General features: G+C 34.7%; 1 protein-coding gene across 1 annotated transcript in view; it reads right to left on the reverse strand.

Annotated features, from left to right (window-relative positions):
• LOC150104461 (putative carbonic anhydrase 3) overlaps positions 1-13,811 on the reverse strand; it is a 176,675-nt gene extending 162,864 nt beyond the window's left edge. Inside the window, exon 1 of the mRNA XM_090395155.1 lies at positions 13,605-13,811. Coding sequence (XP_090251281.1) covers positions 13,605-13,656 — 52 coding nt within the window. The 5' untranslated portion in view covers positions 13,657-13,811. The remainder of the gene's footprint in view (positions 1-13,604) is intronic.
• Positions 13,812-14,279: the final 468 nt, after the last annotated feature.

The raw sequence follows: 14,279 nt of genomic DNA on the forward strand, positions 1-14,279 counted from the left end.
ACGGTACATATTTAATGGGCGCTCTCTCTCTCTTTTTTTTTTTTTTTTTTTTACTCTTTAAATACTGTCAGTAAATAGGTGATAGGAAGACAATGATGCTATTCAAATTCTATTTAATAAAAGAATTAAACTGTTCAATCTGGACAAAAAATATAAAAAAAAAGTGAAAAATCAAGTGGCTTAAGCGTTGCAATGCGTGGTACTACAGATACAAGATTTGTTTACATGGGATTCCGTTACGATTAACTTTGCTGACGTCTCAAAATCCTTCACAAATTAGCATGCGGTACTGGAAGAGAATATTCCGCTATAATAAATTACAGAAAGAATAATTTAAAGCTAAAATCACTGAAAATATAGATGACGGATTTAACCTAGGGGGAAGCACTTGTGAATCAATCAGCGTCGAATTTCTTCAAAAATGTCTTAGTGCTAAGCTTTGTGCAAACTAAACAGCCGGTTTACAAATAAACACGAATAAAATAAGTGACATTTATTTACATAAATTTGCTTCGAATGCAGTCTTGTAAATTATACATGCAACGAGTAACTACCACTGTTATTTTGAACAGTCAGATTAGATTAGATCGGCAACGGCAAAGAAAGACCTGAAAATAGAAGATGCTGAAAGTTTTATGATTGCGGTAACATTTAACCAATGGACGGGAAAGACACAAGTTAACAAACCCTCATAGTAAACTTGTGAGAAGTACAGATGACGCATCAATCAGTTATGAAGTTTTGTGTATAAACAGAGTACATTCGTATGGGTAGACTAAGGAATTTTATTATATTTTTACACATTTTTTTTAATATTTTATTTCTTATAATACCTGATTTGGAAATCCTGCTCTACACACCAGCATTACACTTTTTCAAGCCACTTCAGGTCTCCAGTAAACAAAGCAGTGGTTATACACCAGGTGATGATGTTCATAAGTTCATCTCCCGCCTAAAGACGATCACAAACATCCGTGCCTACGGCGATCGAACCCACAATCTGTTGGTCAGAAAGAGCAGATACGCTAACCATTCGGCCAACTAGACCGTCAAATTATGCAACCTTGATGGTTAATGAAAATGAAGTTCCTAAGAACCACTCGCAGGCTATAAAAGAATAGACAAGATAAGAAACGAAGAAATAAGAAAACAGTTATCCATAATTAACATAACAGACGACATCACAAACTATAGAACGAACAGGAAAAATCACATAGAAAGAATGAATGAGGACAGATGGCCAAATATTGCCTGGAAATATAAATCAAAGGGATACCGATCAAGAGGAAGACCCAGGAGGAGATGGACAGAAGATGTTTTAAACCCTTGAAAACGTTAAGGCAAACAATTGCCTAATACGGGAAGCCAAGAAGAAGAAGATGGTTAAAATAATTTCGATAATTAAAGCAAAGTAAATAAATACAAATCAACAAGGAGCAGACCACAGTGTGCAAAGTTTGTAAATATTTTCATGGGTTTGGAAAATTAAATGTTAGTAAATTGGATTTGTTCAAGATTCAGTACAGAGAAGAAATCTGCTAATATCTGTCTGCCTTAAATAGGGCCACTATAGTTTCCGTGGTATGTTGACGGAGAGAGCTATTCTACATGACTGTAATAACTGCGATGAATGAATGGGAGCAATTAACATGGTGAGGTCAAAGTGGGACTGCAAGTATGGTACTGACTTGTTCAAGATTTTGCAGGGAATGGCAAAATTAATGTTGTCAATACAAATGCGAACAATGAAGAAGCAGAACAAGCATTCTGAGCATTTCTATGGAGTGCATTTTTTTTTAAAGTAATCATCATCATCTTCTTCCTAACGTGGATTTTAGGCCAGGTGGCTTGTTCCAGTCTCATGTCATCTCTTCCTTGGTGTTCCGATTCTTCTTTTTCCACTTTTGTTTTTATTTGTATAATATTTTAAATTAAATTTAAGAAAAATAAATAAATTTAAATAATATAAATTAATAATAAATTTAATTTAATTAATACATTTAAATAAATTAAAAAATAAATTTAAATAATTAAATTTATAATACATTTAATTTAATTAATACATTTAAATAAATGAAAAAATGAATTTAAATAATTAATATAAATTAATAAATTTAATTAAATTAATATATTTAAATAAATTTTAAAAAATAAATTTAAAATAATAATTAATCACCTTAAATAAGCAGATTGCGTCAAGTAATTTTAAAGGATGTTTTAGGGAAACCTCGCTATATGCAAAATATTCTACAGCAGGAAGAATCTGGGATTTCTAGAAGCTAAGCAGCTGTTCAGGTTGGAATTAGCGCCTTGGGTGGAAGGGAAGAGAAACCTAGGCATACTTAATTTTAACACGCTGTTTAAATTATATACACTTTTATTGTGTAGATATTTACAACACTATATACAGGGAAAAGTTCGAAGTTATCGAACTTTTCCCTATGTATAGTGCTGCATTATTTCAAGACTGAATGAGGAACTAATTTTTCGAAAGTAGGCATCATATCAGAAGAATTTTATTGTGCAATCTGTTAGCAACACAGTTGAGGGCAACCAATTATGACATCACATTTTCCGTGCATTTTGCAACAAGCTTAGTGAAGTGTAATGTGGTTGTTTTTAAGGTAGGGCCAGGGAATGCCCTTTTCATATATACAGTGGCGGCTCGTGGCTTGAAATCGTGGGGGTGGTGCAACTTTCGAAATATACATACACACTGTAAGTATAGTGCATACGTGTTTGGATAAAATATCAAAATTATAGTAAAAATTTAAAAAAAAATTAAACATGAAAAAATATTGTTTATTATCGATAAAATTATACAGTTTGGTATAATTCAAATTACTCAAAAATAAAATCCATTCCTTTAATTGTAATTAAAGGAATGGATTTACAATTTTTGGACATTACAATTAAATCCTTTAATTGTAATGTCCAAATATTGAAAGAGACGGAGTAAACACGAGAAGCACTACGAACACTCAATTACTGAAGCAAACTGCATATGCAGTGGAACTGCGCGACGGACAGTGCCGCATTACGCTAATAACTCGCATCTCACTATGACGTGCATGCATTTTTCATGTTGTGTGTAAATGAAAAGTGCATGACAAGCACAGGAATATATTTCTCACGCAATACCTACTCAGTTCGACACCTGCGACAGCAATTCACTTCAGCATTTCCTTCGTTAGCACAAGAAAGGCGTTAATCTAAATGAGTTTTTAAGGTAAATTTACAGAAGAATTCGTCGTTTAAAATATCTAATTCAATTTTTATAATGGATAATTCATTTCGCTGTACAAAATATGTAAATTTATAATAAAAATAAATTAAAATATGAAATTGCTCTCACGTCTCGATATCGTAAACAACCGGGTGTGAACTAGTTCGGCTATCCCCAAGGGCCTGGCGTCGTTATCCTGCTCGTCTGTGACACGAGCGCTCAAGACCCTGATTTCCTGAATCTCTGGTGGTGTGCTAACGTCATTGCTTTTCATAAATAGAATTATAATTTTGTTTTCATACTCTAAGAATGTATGCAATCACACTGCAATATAATCAAGTAAAGAAAATAACTTGGCAACAAAAGCGTGCAAGATACACAGCAGAGCTTAAAGAAACCACGAGGTTAAATTATACAAATAGTTCATTTTGTACAGATGATATCTATTGAAATGAAGATGCCTCTTGTTATTAGCATTTTTCGACATTGGGTTTAATGTTCATAGAACTTTAATATTAGTACTTAAATAATTAATTAGTTAAAATTTCGAAACTTTAGATTTGCTGCACGCATACCTATCAATCTGAAATTCTTATAAAGCATGTGAAACAAACTAGAGTCGGTCTGCCATGCGCGCTTAGTATTAGCTGAGTTGTATTCGGCTATGTGAGCTATTTACCGAAGACAAAAACGACCTCGAACTACTCGGGATGTCTCAAATTCGGCCTTGGCTATCTTATGATTCTAACAAGAGTAACTGTAAATTTTGTTTCTTTTTTTTTCCTGACCCCCCCACCCCTATTTTAGATGTGATTCTAATCAATTAACAATGAAACATCAGAGCAATAAATTAAGTACAATATCCTGTCAGCTAAACTAAACCTCGCAATAGGGATCACGAATGAGCAACTAGAACGTCCTTCCTAGAAGATGTGTTCCAATAACAGCTAAACGGGATTTTTTTTTTCAGAGTAGAATTTAAAAATATTATTAATACTGTTATAGGAAATTAGCGCAAATTAAAGATATAAGTATTAGGACAACCTTGTTAATACCGGATCTCTAGGGAAGTCCATCAAAAACCCGTTATAAGTGAAGCCTTAGCACATCGGAGAAATATAGTCGACTCCCCCTGTAAGAGAACACGTGGGCGCCACGGGAATAGCTTGCTATTGTAGGTAACTTACAGTAGTGAACTTTATAATGGTAATGTGCCCGTAAGGCTTTGATTGGAATTTTTTGTAGTTTGTAATATGATTGAATCAGTTTTATGCAAATGGTGTCTGCTATAGTGGGAGTCAACTCTGTTATATTTAAAACGACTATAATATAAGATTAGTGTTCTCGCATATACGTAGTAGTAGTGCAAAAACATTTACTGAAGTTGGGTGGTTTTCCTTTTCATGAGAAAAACTACATTTAATGTTTTTTAAGTTCAAAGAAACCTCTTGAGAAAATGCACAAAAAAATATCCTAACCAACTACTCGATCTTTCTAGCAAGATCGTCATCGCTTTATGACATACTGTTGATTCAACGTTAGTGTGACATTAAAAGCCGATCATTTATAGCTCCTATTTCTATCCCAACATTCTCGCTGTTTACACAATAAGTACAATGAAAAAACACAAAACGAGTGTGTCATTAAATGCCATTTGGTTCTAAAACCTTGCAAATACACACAATGATATAATGATTGAGAAATGTCTTGAACCGATTCAAAAAACGTACAGGAAGGTAAATATAATGTTTGGGGGCGGTGCAGAAATCCCTTATTACTAAGAACGGCATAATGAGGGGAAAAAAAAAATAGACGTCGCCACACTGATTTTGTGGCTAGAAATATTATATATATATATATATTATACAAACATTTTCGGAAAGAAATAACAAATAACATCCTTGTTTCTAATAAGGTATATTCTTTCCAAGACAAACACCGGCGACCTTTGATTTTAGAACTTTTCATGGGATGATGCAGCTGCACCAGACTGGCAGTCATATGCAGCGGAATTGATTAATAAGGCTTCTCGCCAACTAGGCTTCGGTAGTTTCCTTCAATTACAAAGCAGAAAAAAAACGTGACAAAGAGACATTGTGTGTTTCTTCGTTGCACGATTACAAGCACGCACTTGAAACTGTTTCTAATCCTCTCATTAGCTTATTATATATTTATTTTTCGCTTGGGTAAGACAATGAAATATACATTAATAATAGTGTTTACATAATCGATTTTGCGGTCGCCAGAAAATTTCGGATCTTAAATTGTTCCGGTCGGAATTCAATGATCTTACGAAATATACAAAGAGAAATCGACTGAAAAAATAATCTCAATGAAGCGTAAACCAAAATATTATAAACTAGAAGAGGCCACATTGTTCCATAACAGAATCAGCCAAATGCTATGACTGTATTTCTGTTGTAAAGTATGGTAAAAACATTGCACCAAAGGTAGGCTCATCAATTCCAGGTTAAAGTCAAAAGTCATCGTCGATAAGCAAAGATATCAGCACAAGCCAAACATCGAAGATTTCTTTCAAACATGTATTCTGAAAAGCAAATGCGTGAGAACAAGAACTACGGACAACGGTGAGAGAATTCCAAAGAGCTGACAGGCTCGAAAGAGGTCAGTTCATCCAATATCAGTGAGCCGCAGAAAACGCTGCAGTGATGTCAAGAGTGACATTACAGGTGATCATCTCATTCCTTTCAAATTACAACGAACCAAGAATATTTGGTTTCGGAAAGATGGAACAAACTCTCATGTTACAAAGGAATTGACAATTTGACTTGTCAACTATTCCTCAGCTGGCTTATTCCGAAAAATCTTTAGCATCCAGCAGAAAACACTGGCATTCGTGATAAGGGCGAGTGGCAGGTGGTCACTTAGTAAATTAGTAATGGCTACTAGGGAATCATCACTTATCTGAATAGCAAACTGAAAATTTTTGTTTGTCCTTCAAGCGAAAGAAGGGCACTATTTACAAACAAAACCACATAACTTTGTATGAACATTTTGTTGTCGGGTTCTTCTCTGTAGAACCGGCCCAAGATATTTTAAGCCTGTATTAACATTTAAATATATTGTCCCGGCATTTTTATTCCCCCCCCTCTTCTGTATGGCTCGAGTGAGTTTTTCTTCTTTATTTTCCACTCCTTCTGTTTAATATTGAACTTTTTTTCATGCATTTTTAAAAGAACACCGCATACCATCTACTTTTAGCACATGATTTTTAACACAAGTTTTTGGATTTTCTTTTTCCTTCTACTTCAATATTTTAATACTTTTTTGTGTCGAAATGCCGGAAATGTTTCATTTAGCGATACTAAGTAAGGGAGAAATAAAACAGGTACTCAGTTATTGCTTTAAAAAAAAAGCACCAATAGTTTCACATCACGTCGCAAGAGATAAATCATAACCACTATATTGTAAGCAAGACAGGTAATCGATTTTGTTATACATCCTACCACCTGATGCCCTGCCCTCCTCGAGTGAGGAAAAAAAAAACAGGAGGCCATTGGATTATGTTCGTTCAGGGGACAATGAAAAATTGAAGATTGCACATCTCTTACGTTGACACTCGGAGCCCAAAGGAGACATTACGGCTAGACTACAAAGTGCACTTAAGTAATGTCATAATCCCGAATGGCTTCGGATAATTGCGAACAGCACCTTCGATTTCTTTGCCAATTCGCATTCATCTATCATGCGACTTGGCAGCTTACGAAGCAATGTTCGATGTTTAGGGCTTTTAAGTATGACAGGCGATTGGCACAAGCCTGGAATAAATCCTTGGTAATCTCATACCACCTGCACCACTGCTGCGACAAAGCCAAATTGTCCCTGCTGCTAAAAAAGATTTCCCGAATCTCTGAACATACGATCCAATATGTTCAGATCCAAAGTTATAGCTTCTTACGATAGATTAAAGATGTAATTCGAATTTGGCCGAATATATTAGACTGAAACACTAATATATGCAGTCAAATGTGATGTACCGATCTCCAGCAGCTATTTCTCTATAACATAATTCATTCCATCCCATTGTTTATGTATGCGTTTCTAAAGTCCAAGCCAGAAAGATTCTAGGTCTTCCCCTGCTCGATTTTATCGGGTACCTCACACTGTTAACTATTAAGGAGAAAAGTGTCAAGTCTTTCCTTCGATTCAATACAATTGATTCCGATACTGAAACCAAACACTTTCAAGCATCAGTAATTTTCAATTAGGTTATATGGCGACAGGAGATGAAGTAAGAAACTTTATTAATAATAGGCTGCATCATCTCTGCAGTAACAGCAGGTCTTAAGAGAGACAGGATTTATTTCCTGCATGTATTATAATATAGGTTTAGATTATAATCGTTGAGAACACTAAGTAGAGAATACAATCTCGTCAGCAGATGACAGAGAAGGCTATCGCATTTCTCCTACACCAGCTTTAGTCGCTGAAAATTTAAACAATGAATTAAATCATTTTTATGGCAAATAAAATAAAATTTAAATCAAGTTAATGCAAAGCATTATTTTAAATAAAGTTTCGTAGACATCCAGAAAAAACACAGATACGAAAATAACCATTGTACTCGTAAACATAAGAAATAAAAGTTTAATTCCTGAGTGAGAATTAAATTTGTACGTCAATGTACTTGTAGCTACCATTCATTTAGAGCTTTTATTGTTATCTGGATATGTGGGGGAGGGAAGAAGCCGGATTTCCACCACCCTTTTTTTTTCTTTTAGCGGAATAGAAAATCCGAGTTTCCGGGACGAAAACCCCTACAATCACTCTCCCCTGAAAGAGACCAGATAATTCACTTCCAATTGAAAAGCCATTTTAAAGGCAATCTCAACAAACCAGTTATCTACTTCGTCAATTAAAGAGATTCTACTGTACCTCACGTATCCATCAAAATATGAAAAACTATTCCACAGAGTTGCCCATCAGAAAGTCAGTGCTAGATTTGGCTGTAATTACGGCCAAAGCAACCAAAGAGGCCAGTAGAATTGCAGCTGAACAACACGTTAAGAATATCGATAGTTAGTTTGAACAGAGGAAGAGTAGCAATTGGAGTTCTCTCCCTTTTCAGATGAATAGCATGGCAACCATTATTCTTAGGAGTCGATCATAAATGCGAAAGAGAAGGCTGATTACTTGTAGTGACAGAAGTGAATCACTGGATAGCAAAACACTTTAGTTACCAAATGATAGTTGAATATCCCACAGTGACATTTGGAATTCAGTGCAGAGATTTCCAATGGCATTCACGGTCTTAAACTTAGAGGAGAGAGAGGTTCTTGTTATGACTCTTATTATCAATATCATTCATTAGAGGGTGAGAAGAAATGCGTTGTTGAAGTTGAGCAAAGTTCAGAAAAGAGGCCTAACTTATGCTGATACAACGGTAGCTCTCGCACACGAGGAAATAAATAACCTGTCAGCGAGGTTCTGGCTAAAGACTACTCCGTTCGCATGGGACGAAGCGTACGACCAGTAGAAATTTATGTTCGGTGTGCGTGCTTCTCTTGACATGAAGGAAACGAGGGGATAGTTGAAGTAGCTCATAATGGTCACGTTTCGTTGTTATTTTACTACTAGTAGAACACAAATGTAAACAGAAAAACATCGAAGTTGCATGAAGTGGCATTTTTCCGAACAACTGATATGGCACAGAGCACACGGTATTTGTAAAGAATGCCGAACATTAAAATTTAAAAGCAACAAGAATTTCCTTCCGGCAAAGCGAGTAGCGGAGCAGAACATTTGGGTGATTAACAATTAAACACAAACTATAATTTAAGATCGTTTTATAATTTTGAAATAACTTTAAGAATTAGGTGTAAATATACAATTCTGCTAAACCATTATACATGTGTTGTTTCAATTTGGTCTGTTAAATTCCCATTCGTTCAAAAACCAAAGACCTGATGAGGGAGGAAGAAAAAAAAAACAGTTGGTTCTCCATATTCCTCATAGGTAACATCATTTATTAAGATATTTAAAGAACAATTTTGATAATGAAGAAAACGATTTGATCGAAAATTGTCTTTAGTGGAAATGATCGTTTATTTTCAAGGCTTCAAGGTCAATCAATAGATTCTCTGCATATGGAGAATTCTCTCTCTCTGTCTCATACCTGTATGGAATCCTATGCAGTAGTGGCAATAAGTTCATATTTCTTGTTATTTTAGTCCTGATATAATATGGAAGTCAGCATTTCTTTTCTTCCTATCTCTCTTCTATTAACTAGTGGACATTTATCTTTGCTGAGACTGCGTTCTTTAGTGTTTATTTTCACTGTTATCTTAACAGGAGTTAGCAGTCAAGTATTAACACACTACTTTTTGAAGCTTTTCAAAATCTGATGTAGTTTATAACTCAGGACGAGCAAATTTCTGTTTGTCAATGTCCACCAAGAGACTAATTTTATAAACTTTTTTCATAGATATTTTAAAGCATATACAAAATGGAAAAAACAATATAAAAATTGCGTTATATTGTATAAACACTAACCATATTCACATCTGTGAATATGGTTAGTGTTTATAGAAATGAAAATCAATTTTTCAAGCATAAGGAAACAGACGACCTTTCCAGAACTGATATCAAACAAGAAGTAAACTTTGAACCCAAGGACCTAAGGTAGATAAAAATTTGCAGTGCCCTTTCCAAAAGCGAGTCAAAGGGAAACTTAATACGCCGATAAGCCTCGTCAATGAGCTTGTTCTAGAAGCGGCTAAGAAATACCTAAAATGAATTCATAACTTGACTTTAGCCTTGGACTTGTCGTCGGATCAACCAACAGTATAATTAATTCGTTTTTCTTCAATATCACGCGACTTGTTTAGCATTTTTTCAGTCTAACTAGCAATGAGCAACTTTTCAGGGTCACTCATTGTCTTTTAATTCGGCATTCGGTTCTCCTCTTTCACGCTTGTTCAGTTTCATCAAAGACAGTGTATTCAACTAAGTCAACATGTAAAAGGAAATACAGTAACAAATCAGATATACCAGCAAGGTTTACAATATATGTTATTCATACAGGCACACAATGGGGCTATTGACAAAAAAACACTGATTGCTGTAATTTTATATGCCAGTCTATTGTTTAATATTTGCGTTTTATAATAAACTTCTTTACATTAATGATACCTCTTTAAATTCTGACTGATACAGAGAAGGAAAATGTTACTGGGAAGTAAACTCGTCGATAAATGTTAGTGATTACTATCATTCTTAACATCCGTCTTAAATTCAGAATTAGTATCTTAAACAAAATGAATAAGTAGTCCAACGCCTTTTAATTCCCCAAAAGTAGTAGGTAGAGCTATTTTAGCTGCAACTTTTGAAAATCAACTAGTCTTATTCATTGCTATGATTTTGATGTCGTACGAACTTGTGATCCTAAACCACAGCACTCACACCATCTCAAATTATGCGCATTTTACAATAGATGTAGTTCTGAAATGAGGGGTAACCACAGCATCTCTCAAATATGAATAATGAAATATTAACACAAACGCACTTGTAGTGCATCGCGACCTGACAACGATAATGCAAATAATCGTAATCATGTCATTCGTGGGATCGAGTGTAAATTTAAATTACCTACACTGAAACTACCGGTGTTTTACAAGTTATTTTTATGGAAAATTAAACTGGGTTACAAAAATATTGAAATCAATTACATGTTTTTCATCTCCACATAAATGAGAAAAACTTAATTTTTTTTCGCAGATGTCAAGAAAAAAATCTGCATGGGTTTAATATTTAATGAATTCTCCTTACTACTTCGATGCAATTTATTATTTTTTATGAGACTTCCAAGCACGAAAGGTAAACCTATAGAACATTAGTGCTGTAAACAGAATAAGCGCTTTTTTTTATTATTATTAATTGTGTATATTTTCTGCAGTTTTATTTATTTATTACATGTTCGGAATACCTGTTTTCGAGACTAAACATGGAAATTTTTTAATTCAATAATCGGGGAAGTGATCCAGCGATGAAATTCATCTTGCACCCCAAGACCATCTACGCTCACAGCGGGATTGGCACTCGCGCCATGTTCGTTGGCTAGCAGATATACTAACACCCCAACAAGGCCGGCAATTTCTTACAAAGTAAATAAGAATCCAAACAAATATATTGTTTATTTAATTTAATTTTTTTTATTTAATATAATATATTTATTTATTTTTGAGCATTAAAATCAAAGTTGAGTGACATAATTGAAACTTGCGTAGGATATAGAGTAATTCACATACAGGCCACGGAATTAGAAACTTATTTTCCATATAGACATGCCACTTTTAATACCAATCCTCTTCAATTCACGGCGCATAGTTCTGCGAGATATGGGTCGGAAACACCTTCATTAAATGCCTCGGTCAATGCTGCACACAGGAAGTTCGGTTTGCCCGTAAAAGCCTTCTCAGGCAACGGCGATCTCGCTCCTGACAAACCTGTCTAAGACTACAGTTATGCCTCTTAAACAAGCAATACAAGTTATTTTTCCACTGGTTAAACACCCGGGATATCATCTTTCTCAAAAGGTGAGATATCGTGGCTGCAGCCAGACGGGCACCAGCAATAGTAAACATTTTATCTAATTCCGAAAGATCCTTTGTTTTTCCCCATTGTGTTCAACACTATTGACGGTTACTGATCAGCAGTATTCCTAAAGTGTTACCTAGAACACGTGACCAAGCATTTTGCATATACGCTGTGAAAGTGACGTTTACATGTATCTGCAATATGTTATCCGCAATTACTGTAATTTTTTTTTTTTAAATCTATGTGCATATTATAACGCAACTTCCTCCAAGAGTTAAAAATATCCTCTGCTTCCCCAACAGATGAAGCAGATCACAATGCAGCAGTGATATTTAAGTTATGAAATATCATTGCTATTATAAAAGATTAAGGACTTGCCTTTTGGAAAGTAAACAAACAACAGTCACTTGCTAAGATCACTGATGGGGAGGGGGCAATATCTTCCTTATATCAAAAATATCAACCCAATTTTGTTTTGGGACATTAATGGGTATTAAAAAAATTATACACTACATATATTATGTATAAAGTAACTGTAGATGCGTCTGCGATATTACGATATGTATGCAATGGCTAATATTTATTAAAGATTCAAAAATAACAGTGCGACTGCATCCAGATCCAGGGGGAACAATTACAATTCCCAGCACCCATGAGTAACTACACCGCGAGCCATTTAATATTTTCACCAAATACATACAATGAAAATAGATTCTGTCCTTCACGTAAAGTGATAGTTATTATTCGATTTCAAGAAAAGTGAAATTACTCGAGAATTTTTCTTAATTAATATTAAGTTAAAAAAAAGAAGCTCATTGAAACAATTATTGCATAACGTATAAAAACAAATATTTCTGTTTTGAAAATTATTTGAAATTACTAGAATTGTGAAATAATCTTATTAAACTATTTCAAATACTTCTAATAATTTCAAATAGTATATACAATTCTAATTTAATATTATATAAAAATATTATTAAACCGAATATTTTTGTATACTATTTTATACTGTTTCCAGAATAATAAAAAGAACTTCCGATTTAATATAAAAAGTTCAGTACTGGCTTCATACAACTTGCCCAAAGCAAACTTCAGATCACCAGAAGAACGCACGCCAATAAACTTGGGTAACACCTAAGTTTATATGGGTGTATATATTTAAAATGCATAAATATATGATCTCTAAGTTTATTATGTATATGCTGCAATGTCTGTATTTCGAGGTACTTCAAAAATTTTTATTTAGAGTTAACAGAAACTGCTTTTCGAAAACTTATCTCAATTCATTGCACTGTTTTAAATAACCACTTAGAATATCTGCAGTGGTGTTATTATACAGTCCAAGTATTTTCGAAGTGTACTTTGAACATTTCGTCAGTTTTTCAGAAGAGTGATCATCGAAATTACATGTTTACATCACTAGAACAATGCTACATCCAGTTTGATGAGGTTATGCTTGAAGGTAATTTCATATTAACGTTCTCTGAATTGTTGCCGAAGCGTGTAAATTTTTTTTTATTAGACGATGAAAAACAAACAATGATGAGAGCAATCTGGAAAAGACAAACTCGTTTCGTACACTCTTCCAAGAAACATGCAATTTGCATTAACCTAATAAAGTTTTGCTCAACTACTTAAAATAAATAAATAAAGTAGCTAATTTAGTGACCTGTATACGGAAAAGACAAACATGCTGAGCTTAGGGAGAAAAAAACTGCTTGGCATTGTTTTCTCGTCGCATAGAGCTTTTCCAAAACAGATACAAACAACAACAACAAAAAAAAAAAAATCAAAAATCTGTGGGCTCGTTATCGCCCCTTACCGTGAGCGAGTAGCGCTAGTAACAGTGGGGTCCAGATAACAATTCTCCACATCGTCCCGGTGCGAGGAGTCGTTGGTGTAGTCCGAGTAGGATGAGCTGGCTGAACTGCAGCACGTGTACGCGCGAAACTCTAAGCTCTCCTCAGTACAGCTTCTACTTCCGACTAGTCAATAGAACTACGTCATGCGCTCACGAACTAGTTTGGTACTGGTCGGCAGCAAAGATACTTATAACCCGATACAGCACCGCCTCTAAAGGTACGAAGGGCTAAAGATTTTGGCCAATCACTGGAATACTGGGTGGGAATGAATGACCTTGCGTTGCCCTTTGAACATATTACCTGCAGAGATAAAATATGCACAAAATTTGAGTATTGCTGCGGGGGAGCCGGCAGAATAACTAGCTGATTGCATAACTTTTGGATGCCAATTTAAAGGTTACAGACTGCAGATTTAGGGATCGCATTCTTGCAATTGACGAAAGAATTTCCTTTAAAATTGAAATAAAGATTGTCGCCAAACAACAACTATCTTACCAAATTAAATTTGAGATTTTTTAACTACTCTTCATCATCCCTACGACGCAAAAACGTGTGTGTGTGTGTGTGTATGTGCGCGCTATGTGACTGCAGACTCGTACAAACTGGAGTATACAAGCAATGCCCTGGTTATTTCT

The sequence above is a fragment of the Typopeltis vanoorti genome, chromosome 7 (genome assembly GCF_054136105.1).
Source record: "Typopeltis vanoorti isolate ZY-2024b chromosome 7, IOZ_Tvanoo_1.0, whole genome shotgun sequence".
NCBI classification, from domain to species: domain Eukaryota; kingdom Metazoa; phylum Arthropoda; class Arachnida; order Uropygi; family Thelyphonidae; genus Typopeltis; species Typopeltis vanoorti.